Source organism: Staurois parvus, unplaced genomic scaffold (genome assembly GCF_062004578.1).
Source record: "Staurois parvus isolate SC_StPar_1 unplaced genomic scaffold, SC_StPar_1.0 ptg000715l, whole genome shotgun sequence".
In the NCBI taxonomy this organism is placed as follows: Eukaryota; Metazoa; Chordata; class Amphibia; order Anura; family Ranidae; genus Staurois; species Staurois parvus.
Window position 1 is genome coordinate 1761944 of NW_028318511.1, and position 21611 is coordinate 1783554.

Genomic DNA, 21611 nt, shown 5'->3' on the forward strand with positions numbered 1-21611 from the left:
ACATAAGCCCCCCTTTACATTAGTGTCCTCAGCCCTGTTTAACTTAGACCACCCTCATTTTCCTACCTTAGGTCTGAATGGAGGACAGGAGCTGCAAGATTGGTTGCTAGGACTTCCCTTCAGCCTAGCAATCTATCACTTGCTTGTTAACTTCGGGCAGCTCCCATCCAGAAGTGTCCTGCCTCATGCTGTCAGCTCTGTGAGAATGACAGCATGACTGCTGGGGAAAGAAAAGGCTGCTAAATAGTGGGACCACAGCGGTCTGGATGGGACAGTGACTCGGTCAGCATCCGGACCACAGACTGCCATTTAGTGATTCCGGGTGCACAGGGTGATCATTGTATTATATTTTAGTGTCACTGGTGATGTCAGTTAGTCTGCTAGTGCCCCTCCTAGCCAGTGTCAGTTAGTGTCAGATTGCCTTCAACACTGTCTCAGTCCCACTATAAGTTGCTGTCACCACCATTACTAATATACAGTTGCAAGAAAAAGTATGTGAACCCCTTGGGATTACGTGGAGTTTTGCATGAATTGGGCATAAAATGTGCTCTGAACGTCATCTAAGTCACCACAATAGAAGAACACAGTCTGCTGAACATAATACTACACAAACATTAGATGTTGCCATGGTTTAATTGCACATAACATGTAAACATTCACAGTGCAGGGAGGAAAAAGTATGTGAACCTTTGGATTTAATAACTGGTTGACCCTCCTTTGGCAGCAATAACCTCAACCAAGCGTTTCCGATAGTTGCAGATCAGACCTGCACAACGATCTGGAGTCATTTTGGACCACTCCTCTTCACAAAACTGTTTCAGTGTAGCAATATTCTTGGGATGTCTGGTGTGAATCGCTCTCTTAAGGTCATGCCACAGCATTTCAATCGGGTTGAGGTCAGGACTCTGACTGGGCCACTCCAGAAGGCGTATTCTGTGCTGTTGCAGCCATTGTTTTGTTGAATTACTTGTATGCTTTGGGTCATTGTCCTGTTGCATCACCCATCCTCTGCGGAGCTTCAGTTGGCGGACAGATGGTCGTACGTTTTCCTGCAAAATGTCTTGATAAACTCTGGAATTCATTTTCCCATCAATGACAACAATCTGTCCAGGCCCTGAGGCAGCAAAGCAGCCCCAAACCATGATGCTCCCTCCGCCATGTTTCACAGTGGGGATGAGGTTTTGATGTTGGTGTGCTGTGCCTTTTTTCTCCACACATAGTGTTGTGTGTTCTTCCCAAACAACTCAATCTTGGTTTCATCTGTCCACAGTATATTCTGCCAGTAGTGCTGTGGAACATCCAGGTGCTCTTTTGCAAACGTGCTGCAATATTCTTTTTGGACAGCAATGGCTTCCTCCGTGGTGTCCTCCCATGTACTCCATTTTTGTTTAATGTTTTCCTTATTGTAGATGTGTCAACAAAAATGTTAGCATGTGCCAGAGATTTCTGTAGGTCTTTAGCTGACACTCTGGGATTCTTCTTTACCTCATGCAGCATTCTGCGCTGTGCTCTTGCAGTCATTTTTACAGGACGACCACGCCTAGGGAGAGTAGCAACAGTGCTAAACTTTCTCCATTTGTAGACAGTCTGTCTTACCATGGACACATTAACATCGAGGCTTTTGGAGATACTTTTGTAACCCTTTCCAGCTTCATGCAAGTCAACAATTCTTGATCGTAGGTCTTCTGAGAGCTCTTTTCTGTGAGGCATGGTTCACATCAGACAATGCTTCTTGAAACCAGTAAACCCAAAACAAGTGTGTGTTTTTTAAGGGCAGGACAGCTGTCAGCAACACATCCAATATCATCACACTGATTGGAGTCAAGGTTGGCTCACTCCTGGCTCCAATTAGCTCTGGGAGAAGTCATTAAGCTAGGGCCTCACATACTTTTTCCTCCCTGCACTGTGAATGTTTACATGTTATGTGGAATAAAACCATGGCAACATCTAATGTTTGTGTAGTATTATGTTCAGCAGACTGTATTCTTCTATTGTGGTGACTTAGATGACGTTCAGAGCACATTTTATGCCCAATTCATGCAAAACTTCACGTAATCCCAAGGGGTTCACATACTTTTTCTTGCAACTGTAGCGTCTATAGCTGCGTAAATTCCAGTATACCATAGTTTGTAGAAACTATAACTCTCACACAAACCAATTAATATACACTTATTGGGATTTTTTTTACCAATGACATGTAGCAGAATAAAGTTTGGTCTAAATTTATGAAGAGTTTTGATTCTATTAGATATGTTTTCTAACAGAAATGATAAATATCGTTTTATTTTTCATAATTTTCTGTCTTTTTTTGTTTATATAATAAAAAATAAAAAACCTAGTGGTGATCAAATACCACCAAAAGTAAGCTGTATTTCTGTGAAAAAAATGATATAAATTTAATTAGGATACTGTGAAATTGCAAATTAAAATAGCACAGTGCTGAATAGCAAAAAACGTCTTGGTCATGAAGGGAGTAAAACCTTCTGGGGGTCAAGTTATTGATTTTTTTGTTTTATTTAAATTCATTTTTTACATATTTTATTTTTTTCATTCAACTTTATTGCTATCACAAGGGACAAGCAACATACATGGATTGAATTTTGGCTGTTTCAGCATTGACCAGCTGAATTTTGATCCATGTATGTGGCCAGTGTGGTTGAATAGAAGTCAGTTAACAATCGACTTGGTTTCGATTGACATGTTCAGACAGGAACAGGAAATGTGCTGCTAGCAGGATCACCAAATGGAAATAAAGAAAAAAAAAGCTTGAGAAGAGAAAACTGTTGCAGACTGCACATCTCAAGACTGATAAGCTGCAAATCAATCATTTTTGTTTGTCGGTTTACATACACTGTAAGTTAAAAATGTACGTTAATAAAAATTGTTATTTACTGACTACAGTTTCTCTTCAAGTAAGCTGCCCTTTCTGTAAATCTTCATCCTTTTTATCTGTAGCGAAAATGAAAAATGTGAGAGTATGACTTGCCTTATGACTCCTTTCTTTCTGTTATCTAGGTGAAATTATCTACACTAAATTAGACAAGGCTGCCTGTAAATACCATGCAGTTTGCGGTTCATCATGTCAAATGGAATGGTATGTAGGTGACTGTGAACCAATAGTAGAATCTGGCACAGGAGAACCTTCCCCCACGAAAGGACTTGATACCCTCATACTGAACTTCCAATATACTAAACCCCCATATACCAGACGGCCGCGCAAAACGCCACCACCCCCAGCAGAAGGTGAAAGTCAAATAACAACAACGACAGATGAACCAAGTATTTCTTGGGAAATTGGTAAGTATGAGCCATAATTTAAATTTCATGTAATTTCTGAATAATATCTTAATATAATATTATTAATTAAAAATCCTTTTTATTTAGATAATTGAAAATGAAAATATGTCCACTAATTTCAGAAATATGGCTATACAAATAAATACAGAAGTGCAGAATCACTGTTGTATTCTTTGATTCTGATAGACTTAAGGCTTGAGGCTGTTTACATAGCAAAGTGAATAAGGAGAAGATGTGTTTTACATGGAAAACCCAATCAGGTGCCTGTGAAATTAATAGAAAAAAAAGTATTTTTTCTTGTAGTGATTGAATGACTGAAGTAAACACAGCTTCAGCTCATTCACTAAGATAAGTGAACATATACTTTACTAAGTGAACAGTCTTTTCCCCTTTAATAAATCAAGCCTAGTGAATCTTTCTTTCAGCCTAAAACACACAATCAGTGGCCTTCGACCATTTGTTGGCAAATAGAACTTTTTAGTACATATTTATCCAGGAGATATGTGGGTCAGGGAATCCTATATTTTCTCCTATAATTATGAGACTGAATTTGCATCCTAACTTCAAATCTAACTTAAGGCTTTGTACCCCATCCCCCACAAAACAACTGCCCCTGTGGCACCAACTGGCAGTATGTTGTACTTTTTATATCTCAGAACTCACCTTTTTCCAAAGTGTTCAGATCAGTCCTCTTCATCTTCAGCTATTCTCTGGGCTGGACAGTCCTCACTGATGTAGAAAGCAGCTCCAATGTGATTGTGTCCGATGGAATTATCTTGTTATTTGCAGTAGTGAAAATCTCTTTTCCCCAATCATTTTAATATTATTCTGCAGGGTGTGAACCTTGTCAGTGCCTGATGCCTAATTGTGGAACAGGGTATCGTGTCGTATCTCGCTGGGCTCCAGGTTCCTGCTGTGCCAACATCACTTGTGGTATGGGTCTTCTAGTTTTTTAACACATTTTACTATTTATTGAGTGAAAAAAGAATCAAGGGACTCATTTCAGCAACAAAAGTTTTGTTTTACATAGTTGTGATATTTGATACAAGAGATTTGTATAATCTGTTCAGTTTTTAGCAGACATTAGTTTATATTTTGAAATAGCTCATCGTTATTTCTCTTAAAAAACAGAAATAGAAATATAAGCTACAATCTACGGAGAAATGTATATATAAATATTTTTCTTTTTGCAGAGCCTGATTCTGTTTGCGTAGTGGATAATGTGATATATCAGGTATTTATTTTATTTTGTTTAAAACTAAACTCTAGACAGAGATAAAAAGGCACACATTATTACAGCTCTTAAATGTATTTCTATAGGCAATCATTGTAAGTACTTGCATTTACCTGGTATCAGCCGCTTGTTGTCGCTGTGTATCTAAGCTGGAGTGTTAGAGGATGAAAAAGCACAGAGTTGATTAGCTCATTTGCTGACAAGACGTATACTGATAGCTGGGAAAAAGCAGAGTGACAGAGAGATGAGCTCATCATTGTGCTGCTTTTCCTTTCACTGTCCTTACACAGGCTGGGGGCAGGTCTAGGGCAACCTGGGCTCAGAGGAAGTAGGATGCAAAATTCTGGCTATTAGAATGAGGACATCTAGTTGCAGAAAAAAGGACTGTTGGCAAAATCTCTGTATTGAAGCTGAATATTGCAGCAAAAGCTGGATTTGTTGTTTTATTTTTCCATGGTCTATTCATGTTTATCCTATTTTTGGTGATATGTTTTGATAAGAGTGATAAAAACATAACATAGCAGAGAAAGATCCACTGCTGTTCCTACCAGAAGACAACAAACAGGAAAAGAGATCCACACTGCTAACTGCTAACATCTACATTTCTATGCAGCCTTTATTGTAAAACCAACTGTGGGAAATAGCAGTGAGTGCAAATCTTCTTTCCTAATTGTTGAACTTTGTAAAAGTATCTGCAGCACCAGAGAACTAAAGATGGCCACAGATGGTTAGAATCTCAAATGAAAAGTCTTAGGAAAATTCGTATGAAAACTCTCAGAACGTTCATAAGTCATTTGAAAGCTTTTGTTTTGGAATGAATGGACTTTATCAAACGAAAGCCAAATACACTGGCTCCATACAGACAGCAGTTCCCTTGGTAGAAACAAATGCTGATATAAAGCATTTTTACACGGTTTAGGTGAGTTTAGGAGAATGTAGCATTTTTCTGTCAGAAAGCTCCAATCAAAAACACAAACCAAAAGGGTTTTTTTCCTGCCTCTAAATATTTAACTTAAAATATGCCTCTAAAAGCATCACGGGCAAGAGTCCAGAATCCTCACTGATAACACTAGAGAAATAGATCATCATTAAACAACAGGTGAAATAACAAAATGTTTTTCAAAATGTTTTTTATTGGATTGAATTAGAAAACTGGATAATAAATCAAGAGATCCAATGCGTTTCGTGTGATATGATCCACTTCTTCAGGGAATTTAGGAAAAACAAAACAACAGTGCCTACAATGGAATCAAAAAGTACAAAACCAATTAACAAAGAAAATACAGATGAAACATAATAATAAACTCAATGAAAATGTAAAGCAAAAATAGATAAATACAGTAAAGGCAGAAATTACCAACCGATGATGGTGCTCTGTTCAATAGTAACACCTGATGTAGATGAAGATCAATATTGGTAGAAAATATAAGGAGAAAGCTTTATTAAGCAGACAGCGGGGAGGAAACCACCAGTCCAAGAGTACCTCTGGTCCTATTAGGGAACCATCAGTCCAAAAGTACCTCTGGTCAGATAGATAGCAGAAAGCCAAACCAATGTTCTATGAGTCCATAAGATAATTAATGATTAAAAACTAAAAAACTTTTTAAAATAAAATAAAAAAAAAATATAGGTCTCTTACTTCTCTGAAAACCAACTACACCCCTCCTCCCCAAAGTTAGTCAAAAAATTGCATATATTACAGAGAAGGGCCCAAAAGAAATGTATAATATATTTAACCAAAATACACAAAAGAGACCCATTGTTTGGCTAAAGTACATAAACAAATAGATAAATTATTATATAAATCCAAGAAAACATACCATTCCAATTGTGTAAGGATGTGGTAGCCAACCATCAAAATTTAATGATGAAACCCAAGCTTTGTTGCACTTAGATGGTAAAAAGGCAGAAGTCTCAGTAGTGGACAAAAAAGGGCAAAGTTTGCCCAAACAAGAGTCCCAGTGTAAAAAGTGAAAACAAATATCAATTTGACCCACTGATGATTAGAAAAACAAACTTTCTGAGAACATTTTTTTCCTAAGAATTTTGGAAATCCTACCCATCTAGAGCCAGCTTAAGTGTGAGAGTGAGATGTAGGATATCTGGTTATGCTTTCCTAACTGATAACACAAGGCTGGGCTGTGGTTCCTGGGTAATTAAAACATGTAGGGAGCACTATTGTTTATATAAAGACCTACCGTAAGGCAAGGTGATGATTTAATTTCAAATGACCCCCTTCTGTGGGCAGTATGGGACAAGCTTCTAACCTTGCTTTATGGCCCCTAAGCTTCTTTCTCTAGTTATACACCCTATGAACACTGCACAAGGATAGAAAAATTATCCACCCATTGTTTCTTTTGGGTATATGTTGTCAGGATTGTCCACAGTTCAGAGGAATGGAGCTTGGTGATTAGGTGAAGTGTATTATCAGAAGATCATCGGGCATTATTTAATGTAGATGGTACATTATGTAGAAAAGTCTTGCTATTGGAAAATAAAGTGTACATGCAATGGATAATCATGAAATGCTCTTTTTAAACATATACCCCAGCATGGAGACTATGCAGTGGGAAAACAAGCTATACCTACATGCTGCTTACAGTGGAATATTGGATCTGATTTATTTAAGTGTTTGAAATAGCAAGTGCCCGAGTTGTTCATAGCAGTCACCCAGTTTGATCCCTATATTGAATAATACTAAATTGTAGAATTAAGTATGCAATTTGTTGCTGCAGGGTAGAATAATGTTAACCACTTTAATAATGGATCCCCAGTGCTCTTTATAAGCAACAATAAAACAACTGAACAGAATTAAGACTTAAATATGACCATTATTTATTATTCTTTAATTAATCTTTTCCTAGCGTGGCTCCCTCATCCCACAACCTAAGAATTCATGTCAGAAATGCGAGTGTGCCAAAGATGAAGTAGATGACTCTGGCTTTTATGCTGTCAAATGTGAGGAGATCAAGTGTGATAAAACCTGCGAAGAGGTACGTTGTCAGTCATACAGCCAGTAGTCAAATTGCAGCTTAAAGTGGTTGTAAATCTCAGACATAAAATATAAACAAAGCATATCCCCCTATAGTGTGTATTTGCCTCAATCCAGAGCACTGATTGTCATATCTGTCTGCTGCCTTGTTCCTCTGCTATAAGAGTCACTTCTGACAAGTTTTCCTGACATCAACAGAAAAAGGTGATTGAGCAGGGAGCTTCAGCACACAGCCTGTGATTGATGGCCTCAGCTCTGTTCCTGTGTGCTGTGTGAAAGGGGAGGGGGAGTGTCTTTTCCCCCCAATCAGCTCTCAGTTGTCTTCACTGAGCTCTGCAGAGTGTAACTTCAGCTCCCCACCCCCCTCTTTCAGACAAGCTGTATAAATTCTGTACTTTGAACAGATGTAGAGAAGAGAGGAATGAAGATGAACAGGTACAACTTATGTAAGAGGATTTGTTTCATTTCTGTGTATGACCTGAGGCCAGTCACATCACTGGGTATACATAAGGGTTTACAACCACTTTAGTTCAATCTGTCATTATATATTTTTTAATTGTACATGTTTATTACAAAAATGTATAGTTACCGTCTAGTTGGGTAAGTGATGTTAACCCCTTTCTGTTGCCGCCTGCTGGCCCTTTAACAGTTGCCAAATGCCGGGAGGTGGAAGCGGGCATTCCGATTATGGGACCGATGTGATTGGCAGGCACAGTGTTCACAAGATCGAAAAGCTCCGTATCGCACGTATTTCTGATACCCACCGGTTACTGTGCTGGGAGCACGTGCTCAGCACAGTAAAGTGTTTACATAGAGGAGCATATATGCGGTCGCGCAGCATTAAAGCCCTTCCGCCGAAAGGCTGCATATATGCGTATCTCCGGTGGGAAGTGGTTAAATGGATATCCATGCTACACTATTATTGACCCATGCTTCTGCTTCTTACTGATATCCTCTCCTAAGCAATCTTGGCAGAACCATACTTCAGCTGTTGTGATGCACCTATGGTACCATCACATATAAATAGAAAGTAACAGTGCATGAGATTGGCCAGAGAGACCCCTCCATTGTACTACGCCACACTATATGGACAAGACACAAGCATTGGTTAGCCTACTCCAAACAATAAATCATGAGATGGCTCTTCATTACCTGAGCTCTGTTCACATTACTAGATTCTGATTATTTGGTTAGTTGTAATCATAATTAAAACCGTTGAGATCACAATATATAACATATTGTATTAATAAATTTTTAACACTGTCCTTGCCATTGCAAAACTACTAATATGCAAAACAGGGCTGGATCTAGCCTGTCTGATCTGGTGGTGCAGTAAAAAAAATTCAGGGGACATAATGCCAGTAGCGTGACAGGGACGCATGGGACCAGTATTCCCTGTTCACTCCGCACACTTTTGTACCATGGAGTCATAACCTGGAAGTAACATCTTACAGGTAGTGCAGAGGTGGTGCAAGACTGAACTGGTAATGCTGTCATTAGTTTAGGGCAGGGGTGGGCAAACTTTTTGACTTGAGGGCCGCAATGGGTTCATATATTGGACCTGGGGGCCGGACCAAGAGTAGATGAATGATGTGTATGTGTCATCCATAGTAAGTATAGTAATATTCCCCCATATAGTAAGCATAGTAATTCATCCCCCATAGTAATTCATCCCCCATATAGTAATTCATCCCCCATATAGTAATTCATCCCCCATAGTAATTCATCCCCCATATAGTAATTCATCCCCCATAGTAATTCATCCCCCATATAGTAATTCATCCCCCATATAGTAATTCATCCCCCCTATAGTAATTCATCCCCATATAGTAATTCATCCCCTATAGTAATTCATCCCCCATATAGTAATTCATCCCCCATAGTAATTCATCCCCCATATAGTAATTCATCCCCCCTATAGTAATTCATCCCCCATAGTAATTCATTCCCCATATTAAGTCCCCAAGTCCCCCCTGTGTCAATTCACTTACCTTTGCTCCGCGCGTTCCTCTCGCCGTGTTCCCGCGCCGTTCCGGTGTAGCATGAAAATCTGTCTCCTATGAGGATCTGTCCCCCTGGACGTATCTGCGCATGTGCCAGTTTCAGGCATTATCAGCCGATCGGCGATCTCCGGCACATGCGCAGATACGTCGAGGGGGACAGATCCTCATAGGAGACAGATTTTCATGCTACACCGGTCTTCGGGGCGGACTGTGAGAGGAGCCAGCTACCCTCACGTTCATCACGCTGCCCCGCCTACACACATCCTGACAGCCATCCTGACAGTATCACGCTCCGCGGGCCGGATTAAAAGGTCCGCCGGGCCGTATACGGCCCGCGGGCTGTAGTTTGCCCATTGCTGGTTTAGGGTGATTAAACAGAACCTGTGCCATCTTATATCAGGTGTCCCTAACAGAGTCCCTCCTTATATCAGGAGTTCTTCTCAGAATTCCTTCTTACATCAACTGTCCCCATCAGAGTGCCTTTTTTTCAACTGTCCCCATCAGAGTGCCCCTTTACATCAACTGTCCTCATCAGATCTCATGGATTTGTGAATTCACTCTCAGAGGTGTGGCGGTGCACAATTAAATTCTGGAGGGGCATAGCCCACCCCAGCACCCCCCTAGATCCATGCCTGATGAAAAATAATGTCTCTTTAGTGACTGACATTGTCACAGTTTGCTCTTTGATTACATTACATCGTCAATCAGGAGCATGGTAGGGAAAGAAGGTACTACAACATGAGAATTGAGCTTTTTGCTTGGTTGTGATATAGAAAGAAAAAAAGACCTATCACACAGAAAAGCTCAAAAGAAATTATTTGTACCACATAATTAGCAAAATGAACTGTTATTGCTTTAGATATTCATTGTACCTCGTAAACTATTGCTTTAATGATGAAAAGTAGTTTAGGCGTTCTGACTGAATGTTATTTTTGTGGTGTTTCCTTTAGGGATATAAATATGTTGAAAAGGAAGGAGAATGCTGCGGCCAGTGTGTACCAAAACAATGCACAATGAAGAAAGAGAAGCGTGACAAAAAGAAGGAAGCTGAAGGAAAGGAATCTGAGGAAGGAATCCAAGGAGAAAAAGGACAGGAGGAACCAAAAGGAATAGAAGAACAGAAAGGAGAAGAAGGACAGAAAGGAAAAGAAGGAGGGGAAGGAAAGGGAGGACAAGAAGGACAGAAAGGAAAAGAAGGGCAAGAAGGAAAAGAGGGAGAAGAAGGAAAGGAAGGACAGAAAGAAAAAGAAGGAGAGAAAGGAAAGGAAGGACAAGAAGGACAGAAAGGAAAAGAAGGGCAAGAAGGAAAAGATGGAGAAGAAGGAAAGGAAGGACAGAAAGAAAAAGAAGGAGAGAAAGAAAAGGGAGGACAAGAAGGACAGAAAGGAAAAGAAGTGCAAGAAGGAAAAGAGGGAGAAGAAGGAAAGGAAGGACAGAAAGGAAAAGAAGGAGAGAAAGGAAAGGAAGGACAAGAAGGAGAAGAAGGACAGAAAGGAAAAGAAGAAAAAGGAGAAGAAGGACAGAAAGGAAAAGAAGAAAAAGGAGATGAAGGACAGAAAGGAAAGGAAGGACAGAAAGCTAAAGAAGGACAAGGAGAAGAAGGACAGGAAGGAAAACAAGCAGAAGAAGGACAAAAGGGAGAAGATAAGGATGAAGATGATGAAGTTAGGATTAATGTAAGTCTGAATAAAAAATAAAGTTCCTAAAGGGCATATATACTATATACAAATCTCAGACATGTAAAAGAGATTCCCTTGAAGCAAGGTCTGTGCTGACATTTGAAAACCCTTGTTTCTATGCATAGCACATCATTATGAGCATAGTTGTAGCTATATTTGCTTGTTTCACACACCCACTGTGCTTCCTGCTTCAAAGTGTTACAGAATGACTGAGTTGTACCACTACTTTTCACAATGCAATCCAGGCCTGTGGGATCAATTTATTAAAGGATTAGAGAGAAGATGAATGTTCACTCAGCAAAATTAAACTGTCTTAGTTCCAATCATCCAGAAGGCAAACTCCTGTTTTGTTTTTTGTTTTTTAATTCCCTTGCACATGAATGGACATGCATAGTATACCTTATTTACTGAACTAATGAATAATGATTTTGCTAAGTAAACAGTCTATTCTGTTTAAATGAATCCCAAGTCAACTCTTAAAAAACAATGCACTCCCTGTGTGGCTAATATCTTACTTCAACAGTTGGTAAGCAGAAAATCAGAGTGATTGTATGAGCTAATCTACACTCCTTCTAGCTGCTAATCTACAACTCTTTACATTTTATGCAACACCAACAGTATGGAAGCATGTTAAACTGTGAAACTTCTTTAACAGTTACTTTAAGATATACAGAGCAGTAATAGCTAAATGTATGACATCACTATAATATAAAATATTTTCTTTTTAACTATTGCCAGCTATATTAGATACATAATGGAGAACAGCCACTCGTTGAAGTACATTAGTTGCAAAGACAAAAAATGTTCAGTGTCAGTATCTTCCATGTCAGTTCTCTTTATACTTTCAGCTGGGGAAAACAAACTACATCAGTGTAAGTAATTGTATTTTGTTCATTTTTAGATTGGAGATACTTATCGTCCTGAAGGAAGCACTTGTGTCTACTATGAGTGTGATGAAGATGAAGACGGCAACCCTGTTTTAACTAAAGTGAAGAAAGTTTGCCAAGAGCTGGATATTTCCAAATGTGAAGAGGTAATTTTTGGATTCTTTATTAATAATTTACAGTGGTTGGACCACTGTTCTACTTCCCACCTCAAGTCTGGAAATATATGTACTGTAACTGATATGAAGCCTGATGTGGTAATAGACTAAGTGTATCCTGACTTTGATTATTAGATCTTGTCAAATAAATATTCCTTACCAGTATTTTGTAATTGTAAGATAAATGAAGAAAAAAGCAAACTTTTTACTAGCTTACTGATGCAAAAATGGACTGTACATTTCTTGGTCAACAACAAATATTGTATACAGAGAAGCATAACAAAGCTGTGAGTCCAAAATGTATCTTCTAATTGACAAACACACTATATATACCAAACAAACAAATATAAAGTAGAGTAACAGCAAAGTATTCACATAAAAGAAAAAAGTCCCAACACAGTCTCTTATCACAACACACCATATGTGACATCAAAATGGTCTTCACCTTTTGCCAACTGTGTCTCCAACAACTATGTGGAAAACCTGCTCACCTCACTTTTAGACCTCATCACATCATGGTGTATACACCTGTGGATGCTCGGTATGGTCTTCCTTCGATATTCCCCTTGGCACTGCTTTGGAACTCAAATCCTCCCACTGACAATGAAATATGAGAGCGTTAGTGGGAGGATTTGAGTTGCATAGCAATGCCAAATGAAGATCTGAGGAAGACCATACCGGGTGTCCACAGGTGTATATACTATGATGTGTTGAGCATATTGTGACCTGTTTATGAGGTCTAAAAGTGAGGTGAGTAGGTTTTTCACAAAGTTGGTGGAGGCACAAGACGAAGATAGACTATATTGATGTCATATATTGCACAGTGGTGTTTTGTGGTAAGAGATTTTATGTGAATATTTTGTTGTTGCGCTATACTATATTTGTTTATTTTCAGCAGGTATGGTGAAATCACTAACAATGTTTTAGTAAGTAACAATTTATTGGTATTGATTTAGTGAGTTGGTTAAGGTTGCGCTGATTGAATTGGGTTTTGATTTTTACACTATTTACCGTTCTTTGCTTAAACAAGCCTGGGCATTGCACAGTGAATCAGGGTTCAAGTAAGATTGCAACTGTGCCTGTGCAACAAAATACATTTTACAGAACGGTCCCATTCTGTTACTCCTTAAAAACAGAGGTGTCAAAATCTGCATTTTCAAATAAATTTGAAAGTTGTGCTCTGCATCACGTGGTGCTACATGACATTTCTCTATAAACAAGTACCACCTGTTGGCTACATATCTCTATCATCTTGAAATGCCCCTGCTTCACAGATGCTTTGTAGGTGCCCATGTAGACAACCTCTAAATATCATATGACTATATTGCTTTAGGACTTTTCCACAGAAGTATGCATGGTGTCATCTTTACCTTAAGTCACTTGCCTTATAAAGGCATTAAAAAACCATAATGAAACAATTGGATGATAGGGCTAATTTTTAATAAAGAGTCTGTACTATTTAGTGCTAATAAAACCTTAGACCAGTAACTCATGGCAACCCATCAGAATCCATCTTGCACTGGTCTGATCTGAGCAGAGTGAATTCTGATTGTTGGCTATGGGTTACTGCAGATAAGCATTAAAGCGGAGCTCCACCCAAAAGGGGAAGTTCCACTTTAAGGCTTCCTCCCCCAGTCCGGTTTGTGAAATGGAGCTTTTGGGGAGGATGGGTTGGGCGGGTACCCGATTTTGACAGGTTTTTTTTTTGTTGAAAAAATATACTTTATTTTTTACATAATTATAAAAAAAACAAGATACTTTAGTCGGGGTACATCTCACCCTGTACTGCGATGCAGTGCTTAATACACCACATGACAATACTGTTTCAATCATACAATAAATACATTCACTTAGCGGTATGATGCCTAACGTGATGCGCACGGCAGACAAATTCCCTAGACCATCACATCATGCATGACGCCGCTTACCCCGAGACTGTTTGTGGCCTCCTAAGGTTCCACCAGAGTATCCTGGTAGTGCAGTGACAGATGTGCAGTGCCTGGGTCAGACCCCTGTCCCACATGGCACCGCCACATAACCATAACATGCAGAAACATTACCGAATAAACCAATTCAAACAAGCATTGGGTGTGTTGGGGGGGGAGGAGGGCAGAGGGAAGGGGAACAGAGTTCACAGGCCCAAAGCTTTATTGAAAGAACAAAGACACGCAAGGAAGAGTAGGGGGAGGGGGAGACCCTCAGACATCCTCTTCCTCCTTAAAGTCCATCAGTACCCGCTCCCACTTCCGCTTCGATCGCCTAGGCTTCTGCAATCTTCTGGGACACATGACAGGTCCTAGAAGACTGCGGGACCATTTGAAGTGTGCAGTGCTGCTCACGCTTGCGCAGTGAGCACCTGGCTGTGAAGCCACAAGCTGTCACAGCCGTGGTGCCCATAGTAAAGATGCAGGCACCAGGGAGAGAGGACACAAACTGAAAACAGGTTGGCCGAGCACAGTGCTGGATCGTAGGACAGGTAAGTGCGTGTTTATTAACAGTCAGCAGCTACAGTTTTTGTAGCTGCTGACTTTTAATTTTTACAAAAATGACTGGAGCTCCACTTTAATAAGAGTTTTTGATTTATTAAGGTTGTTCATTTATTGTGCATCTCTTTTAATGAGCCATCATGTCTTTCCTATAGGGCACAGTTAAATATGATGAGGATGGATGCTGTCAGACTTGTACACCTAAAACAGGTACGCCAAAAATGCCCATTTTAAGCAGTTTATATATTCTATAAGTTCTAATTTTATATTACCTCTATGCAAATCAGCCTCTTCTGGTCCTTCCCCAGTGACATCACATCTTCAGATCTGTAGCATACAGATTGGTCATTTCCTTGTGAGATCCCTCCTCCAGCACATACAGTACATTGGGATTTCCCCAGTGTGATCCCTACTCTAGCACACACACATATTAGTTAGTCTTTCCCCAGTATCCTCTCACCAGCACACACAGTCTTCAGCTTCCTTTCCAAAGATTCCTCACACTGCAGCCGCCACACACTCCCAGAACACAACTTTCATGCTGAGCACTGTCCATGTCCTCCCCAAAGATATTACATACTGCCCAGATACACAGTCTACAGCAGGGGTGGGCAACCTTAAAGAGGTCGAAATCTACCTGAACAACACGGGAGAAATCAAAGATTACCGAACCCAATGTCGCACAGTGTCGCCTCCTCACACCCGATTTAAACCTCTAATTGCCGTACTTCCGTGTCACAATCACGTGCATTACACAGCAATTATGAGTTTAAATCAAGTGATGAGGAGGCAAAATATTACCTCCTCACCACCTGTCAAACACACTCAGATTGCTTTGCAGAGAAGCAGTAGTGTCTGCTGCACTTGTGAATAAGCCCTTAGTTGCATCTGGCAGCGGCACTCTTGGGGCTCATTCAAATGTAATGTAATGTTGGGGGGGGTAAAACCCTGTGGTTGAGTCATGGTTTTACCACCACGAATCCCTACCCCCTTTAGCTGCTGAGGCAGCAACCAAAGGTATGCACATGCCGCAGCAGAAATTACGCTCCTTGATGCTTTTGGTGGGTACTACTGCCTGTCAGTCAAGACCCATTCAAGAAGTAAATGGGGCCACCACAATTGCATGCTTCTGCGGGGTCCAAGGGGTTAAAGCAGGTGGTGAGAAAGCAACACGGTTGCAGGGCACTTGCAGAGTGGCCTCGTTCACTTGAATGGGTCATGTTTTGCAGATGCCACATTCACCAATCATGACAGGGCATAGGAGCCAGGACTACAGAGGACGCATCAACGTACACGGCTCTTGCTCCCTACTGCAGCTCCACCTTCACAAGTAGTCCCTCTGCAGAACACTCTGATGCTCTGGGATGATGGATCAGCAAGCCCAGACCGTGATCGACCAGTCACCTGGTAGATCACGATCTACTGGTTGCTGACCCCAGGTCTACAGGTTCAGCACTCAGAGTGAAGCTCAAATCATAAGCAATCTTTGCCTCTTACCCTCAGGTAGAGTAATTGCTTCTCAGTAACTGTGGTGTGTATGTAGTCCAGATTTGTGTTTATGTGTTTTAGAACACCCTTTGTTCTTAAAAGGGGTCTGCAGAAGGGAGACTTGGAATGGAATATAATTCTATTTCAGTTCATGAGACAATATTCTTTAACAGCTTGTGAAGAATGTTTTGCATAGTTGTGAATATGTACACCTAAAAATAGTCTTAAATAAAAACAAATATTTACAGGTGTATAAAAATAAAAGTTTTTTTAGACCAAAATGTTAATCATTTTTCTATCAATTATCTTTAATCTCTAAACAAAATCTTCCAGTTAAAGAGGTTGTGGTTGTAGAGAAGCCAATCATTGAGGACTGTAGCTCTCGCAAGATCTTAAAAGTCATTAAAGAAGGTGATTGTGAACTTGAAGTGGAGCTTACCCACTGCGGAGGACCTTGTATGGGAACATCAATGTAAGTCATGTGCCTTTTTACTGAAAAAAAAAATTAAGAAATGAGGCCTTTACAAAATGTGTTGAGCAGTTATAACTTATCAGATCTATAGCTCCATACCTAAACATACACCACAAATAGCCACATTTGAGGGCCTATAAACACTATTTTCTAAATGACAGTGAAAAAGCATGTTAAAGCATTTATTAATTCATATAAAAATCTCTTTTGTGCCTTGGATATTTAACCTTGCATATGATACTCAACAATATGTTCCTGGATTAACATAATCAATATTATAGCTTTAACATGCAGAGTTCCACCTTGACCTTGAAGCCCACTGACAGTGTTAATGTTCCCTTCTACTGGGTAAGGGCACAACTGATAAAAAGCATCAATCCATGCAAAACCAACAGTTTATTTTTGGTAGTTGCTGGAGACTCTATTGGTGAGATCTCTGCATTTGAGTTCCTGAATCTGGCCACAATGAGAGGTTTCTACTCTCCCTGCTGGATTTTTACTTTTTTTAAACTCTTAAGTAGGGTTACGAAAAAACTGTTTTTTTATGGACGAGAACCGATACTTGTACTCAAGTTCTTGCCGATACCAATTGCCAATACATTTGCAGTTCAATTTGAGCCCATAAAAATGAATGTGCTCAAACTGCACTGCAAATTGCAATCGCATGCGATTTGCACAGGAATTTGGAGAGATTACTATTTGGATCACATGTGGTTTCCCACTGTGGTGTGATTTGCAGTGCGATTTGATCTATTCATTTTGTATGGCTCAAATCACACCGCACCTACAGGGAAACCAAATGTGATTCAGATAGGCATCTCACCGCATTCCTAATCAAACCGCATGTGATTCTGTGCGGTGCAATTTGAGCCCATTTGTTTTGTATGGGCTCAAATCGCACTGCATTCCTGTTCAAATTACATGTGATTCTTTTTGGTGCAATTTGAGCCCATTTGTTTTGTATGGGCTCAATTCTCACCACAACATTGTTGTTTTAAGTATCGAAGCATTTGCATTAGCACAAGTCCTCTTGCAAATGCTCGGTATCGACACCGATACTGTTATCGGTATCGTAGCAACCCTACTATAAAGAATGTAACAGGAAGAGCTTAAATATGCATAAGTGGGCAGGAGGTCCATTTCTCCCAGATGGACAGAAACAATTGTGTATTATGGCTTGGAGATCTCATTGTTGAGTTTCCAAGACATATAGTAAGACAGCAACTGAGTGAGCTTGCCAGACTGCACCTACAATATTACTCTGATATCACAATGGGTGGACTAATACTTTTATTAGTGACTTGCACATGGAGCAGCAGTTTCCGCCAAAGAGTTCAAAAATTGGTACAGTCATGGAAAAATCTGGTTTGTTATTGACCTTTACAGCAAGTTTTGAGAAAGTGTCAGCACCTGTGGTAGTGAGCTCTTAATCCACAGCTTGGGGTTCCCCAGGGCGCGGAGTCTAAGCCCCAGCCTGCTTGTTCACCAGAGCCCCTGATGGGGGGGATGGACTTGCAGCAGGCTGGGACCAGGTCGCGGCCCCCAGGTACACTCAGCTGAGGTAGAAGAGACCGCCAGCAGGAGCAGAGTACAATGGGAGTAGACTCAGGAGATCCAGTAGGCAAGCCGAGGTCAGGACAGGCGGAAGACAGGCAATGTCAGGAACAAAGCCGAGGACGGTACACGGATAGACAATATAGGAGGAATGTCAGGGACAAGCCGGGGTCGGTACACAGATATACTTGAACGGATTCTCAGAGGAACACGGGAGCTCAGACAACAACATTGCTCAGGCAAAGTGAGACAGACTGAGCATGTCTTAAATAGACAGGCCAGCTAGGAGGCAGGCCAGGAAGTGATGAAAGGGAAGCACATAAAACCCAGGGAATAGCAGATGACGCCCATAGGTGAGCACAGAGAAACACACATGTGAAGGAACAGCAAGGAGGTAAGACAACAAACAAGAGGCTGCAGGCTAACTTGTGACACAAAGGTTCTGCTAAATTTACTAAACCTTCTTTATTTTGTTTTCATATTTTTTAAATCATTTGTGAGAATATAACACAAAGATTTATGACTGTTAGGAATCGGCCTTGTACATGACTGCCTTAAAAATCATTTATATATGTATATAGTGGTAATAAACTATACATAAAATAGGATTGTTTGTTTGTTTTTACTGTTGATTTGGTACTTTGATAGAAACAGCATGCCCCCTCTAAATACCTGGTAAAAGGCATTCATAGCTCTTTTTATACAACATCAGATGCTTTTATTAAAATGTAAAATGTATATTGAAATAATATAGGCTACCTTTATTGATATAACAGAGCCTTTTGCTTTATGCGTAGTTATTTAATATCACCTTAATCATCTTAATAATTAAAATATTAAAAAAAAGTTCATCAGGGGTCAGGTTTTCATGCTATCCCTTGGTGTGACACCTCTGGTTATTTTTCTGCTCATTTATTTTCTGGCAACTTAAGCTAAGCAGTTTAATTCACTAGTAGGCAACAAAAACAGTAAAACGATCATGAGATTATCTCTCACAAACAAGCAATAAATCAGTGTGTTGGTCTTAAAGGACTTGTTATCTTTAGGACAGTTTATGTTACACAGGGAAACTAAGCAAATTGGCTGCAGGTAACGCTAATAAATTAGTTCTTTAATGTAAAATTCAATATATATTCCCACACTTGTTGATTTACATAATAAGTTACCTATAAAGCATTAGTTTGAGCACTTTAGTATGGTTTGAAAAATAGTAAAAAAATATGCTGGTATAACTTTATAATGTGTTTTTTTTTCTTAGCTATTCAAAGGAATCTCAAAGTATGGATCACCAGTGTTCCTGCTGTACAGAGCTTAAGGTGGTAGACAAATCAGTTCAGCTTCTGTGTGCCAACGGAAAAAGGAAAATACACTATTACAAAGATGTGGTTAGTTGTGGCTGTTCTGCTGCTACCTGCAAGCCGATCGAAACTGCTGAACTTCAACAGCAGCAACAACAGCAACAACAGAATCAGCAGCAACAGAGCCAGTCCACTTCCAGAGGCAGAGCAAGAAGGAGATGAGAAAATCGATGAGAATACAGAGAGGGCAAGGCAGCAATATGATGCTAAACATTCTGAACGTGTCCCATTTAATGTCTAATTATCCTCTTACTTTTTAGTCATATGTAGATGCTGAATTAATAGGCAAATATGGTCTGCGTAAGCATTAGACAACAAAAAAAAAGTCAAAATTGTGAAGCCGTTAACACAACTGTTTTGCTTTTGATAAAACCTTTATAGAAATCTGGGCATCGATATCAGAGAAAGCTTTATTTTGTTTGCTTTCTTATCTTTGTCATTACTTTTTATGTATATCAATAAACTACAGAATACAAAGCACATTATTTTAGTTGGACTATTATTTCTATTAGTTAGGAAGCACAAAAGTAGTGGACTGGACCAAACAACCATGAAATGCAAGAAAAATAAAAAATTGGTGCCTTATTTATATACAGCAGGTAAAATAAATATTGAACACCTTACCATTTTTCAACTCGTCCCCTCTCACACAGCTACCCCCTTATCCCCCCTCCCCCTCGACATAACCCGCAGGGACTTCGTCGCTGCTCAAACTCTCTCCAACCCCCTTCACCCTCACTCAGCTACCCCCTCATCACCCCTCTCCCACGGCCCCACCACTGCTCTGACCTCCTCTTCCACCCCACCCTACATTCCTCATACTGAAGCTCCCCCCACACTCCGCACCTTTGACCTTACTACCATCGAGGAAGTCTCCAAGATCCTCTCTGATGCCCACCTCACCACCTGCCGCCTCGACCCTATCCCCTCACAACTCCTACGACCTTCCTCCTCCTCCATCCTACGCTCCCTCACCCACATCTTTAATCTCTCCCTCTCCTCTGGCACTTTCCCCTCCCCTCTGAAACATGCACACATCACCCCCATACTTAAAAAGCCCTCCCTGGACCCCAATGACCCGAACAACCTCAGACCCATCTCCCTGCTCCCATTTACATCTAAACTCCTCGAGCGCCTAGTCTACACCCGCCTATGCTCTCACCTCAACGACAACAACCTCCTCGATCCCCTACAGTCCGGCTTCCGTCCCCTACACTCCACCGAAACTGCCTTACTCAAACTCTCCAACGACCTGCTAACCGCCAAAGCTAATGACCACTATTCAGTGCTCCTACTCCTTGACCTCTCTGCGGCCTTCGACACAGTCGACCACCCCCTCCTCCTCAAAAAACTACACTCCCTCGGCCTCAGAGATTCTGCTCTCTCCTGGCTCTCATCCTACCTGTCACAATGCTCCTTCAGCGTTACCTATAATGCTACCACCTCCCCCTCACTCCCCCTCTCTGTTGGAGTCCCTCAAGGCTCTGTCCTTGGGCCCCTTCTTTTCTCCATCTATACCTCCTCCCTTGGCCAACTCATACACTCTCACGGCTTCAACTACCACCTCTATGCCGACGACACACAAATCTATCTCTCAACCCCCCACCTCACCCCCTCGGTCTCAGCCCGAATCACACACCTACTGAGCGACATATCAGATTGGATGTCGCTCCACTTCCTTAAATTGAACCTCTCTAAAACCGAGTTTCTTGTCTTCCCCCCAGCCCGTACACCACCCCCCATTGATTTCTCCGTCACATCCAACAACGCTACCATCAAACCCGCCCTGCAGGCCAGAGTACTGGGTGTCATTCTGGACTCCAACCTATCCTTCCAGCCCCAAGTCCAATCTTTAACAAACTCGTGCAGACCTCCGCAACATCGCCAAAATACGCACGTTCCTAACCCCAGAAACCACTAAACAGCTCATCCACTCTCTCATCGTATCACGACTCGACTACTGCAACTCCCTCCTCACTGGCCTGCCTCGCCGCTGGCTATCCCTG

General features: G+C 40.7%; 1 protein-coding gene across 1 annotated transcript in view; it reads left to right on the top strand.

Annotated features, from left to right (window-relative positions):
* Positions 1-20085, top strand: part of LOC149445612 (uncharacterized) — a 119837-nt gene extending 99752 nt beyond the window's left edge. Inside the window, exons 34-42 of the mRNA XM_089653499.1 lie at positions 3016-3297; positions 4132-4230; positions 4491-4531; positions 7396-7524; positions 10477-11202; positions 12107-12238; positions 14889-14943; positions 16561-16693; positions 19506-20085. Of these exons, the coding sequence (XP_089509625.1) occupies positions 3016-3297; positions 4132-4230; positions 4491-4531; positions 7396-7524; positions 10477-11202; positions 12107-12238; positions 14889-14943; positions 16561-16693; positions 19506-19767 (1859 nt within the window). The 3' untranslated portion in view covers positions 19768-20085. The remainder of the gene's footprint in view (positions 1-3015; positions 3298-4131; positions 4231-4490; positions 4532-7395; positions 7525-10476; positions 11203-12106; positions 12239-14888; positions 14944-16560; positions 16694-19505) is intronic.
* The last annotated feature ends 1526 nt before the right edge of the window (positions 20086-21611 follow it).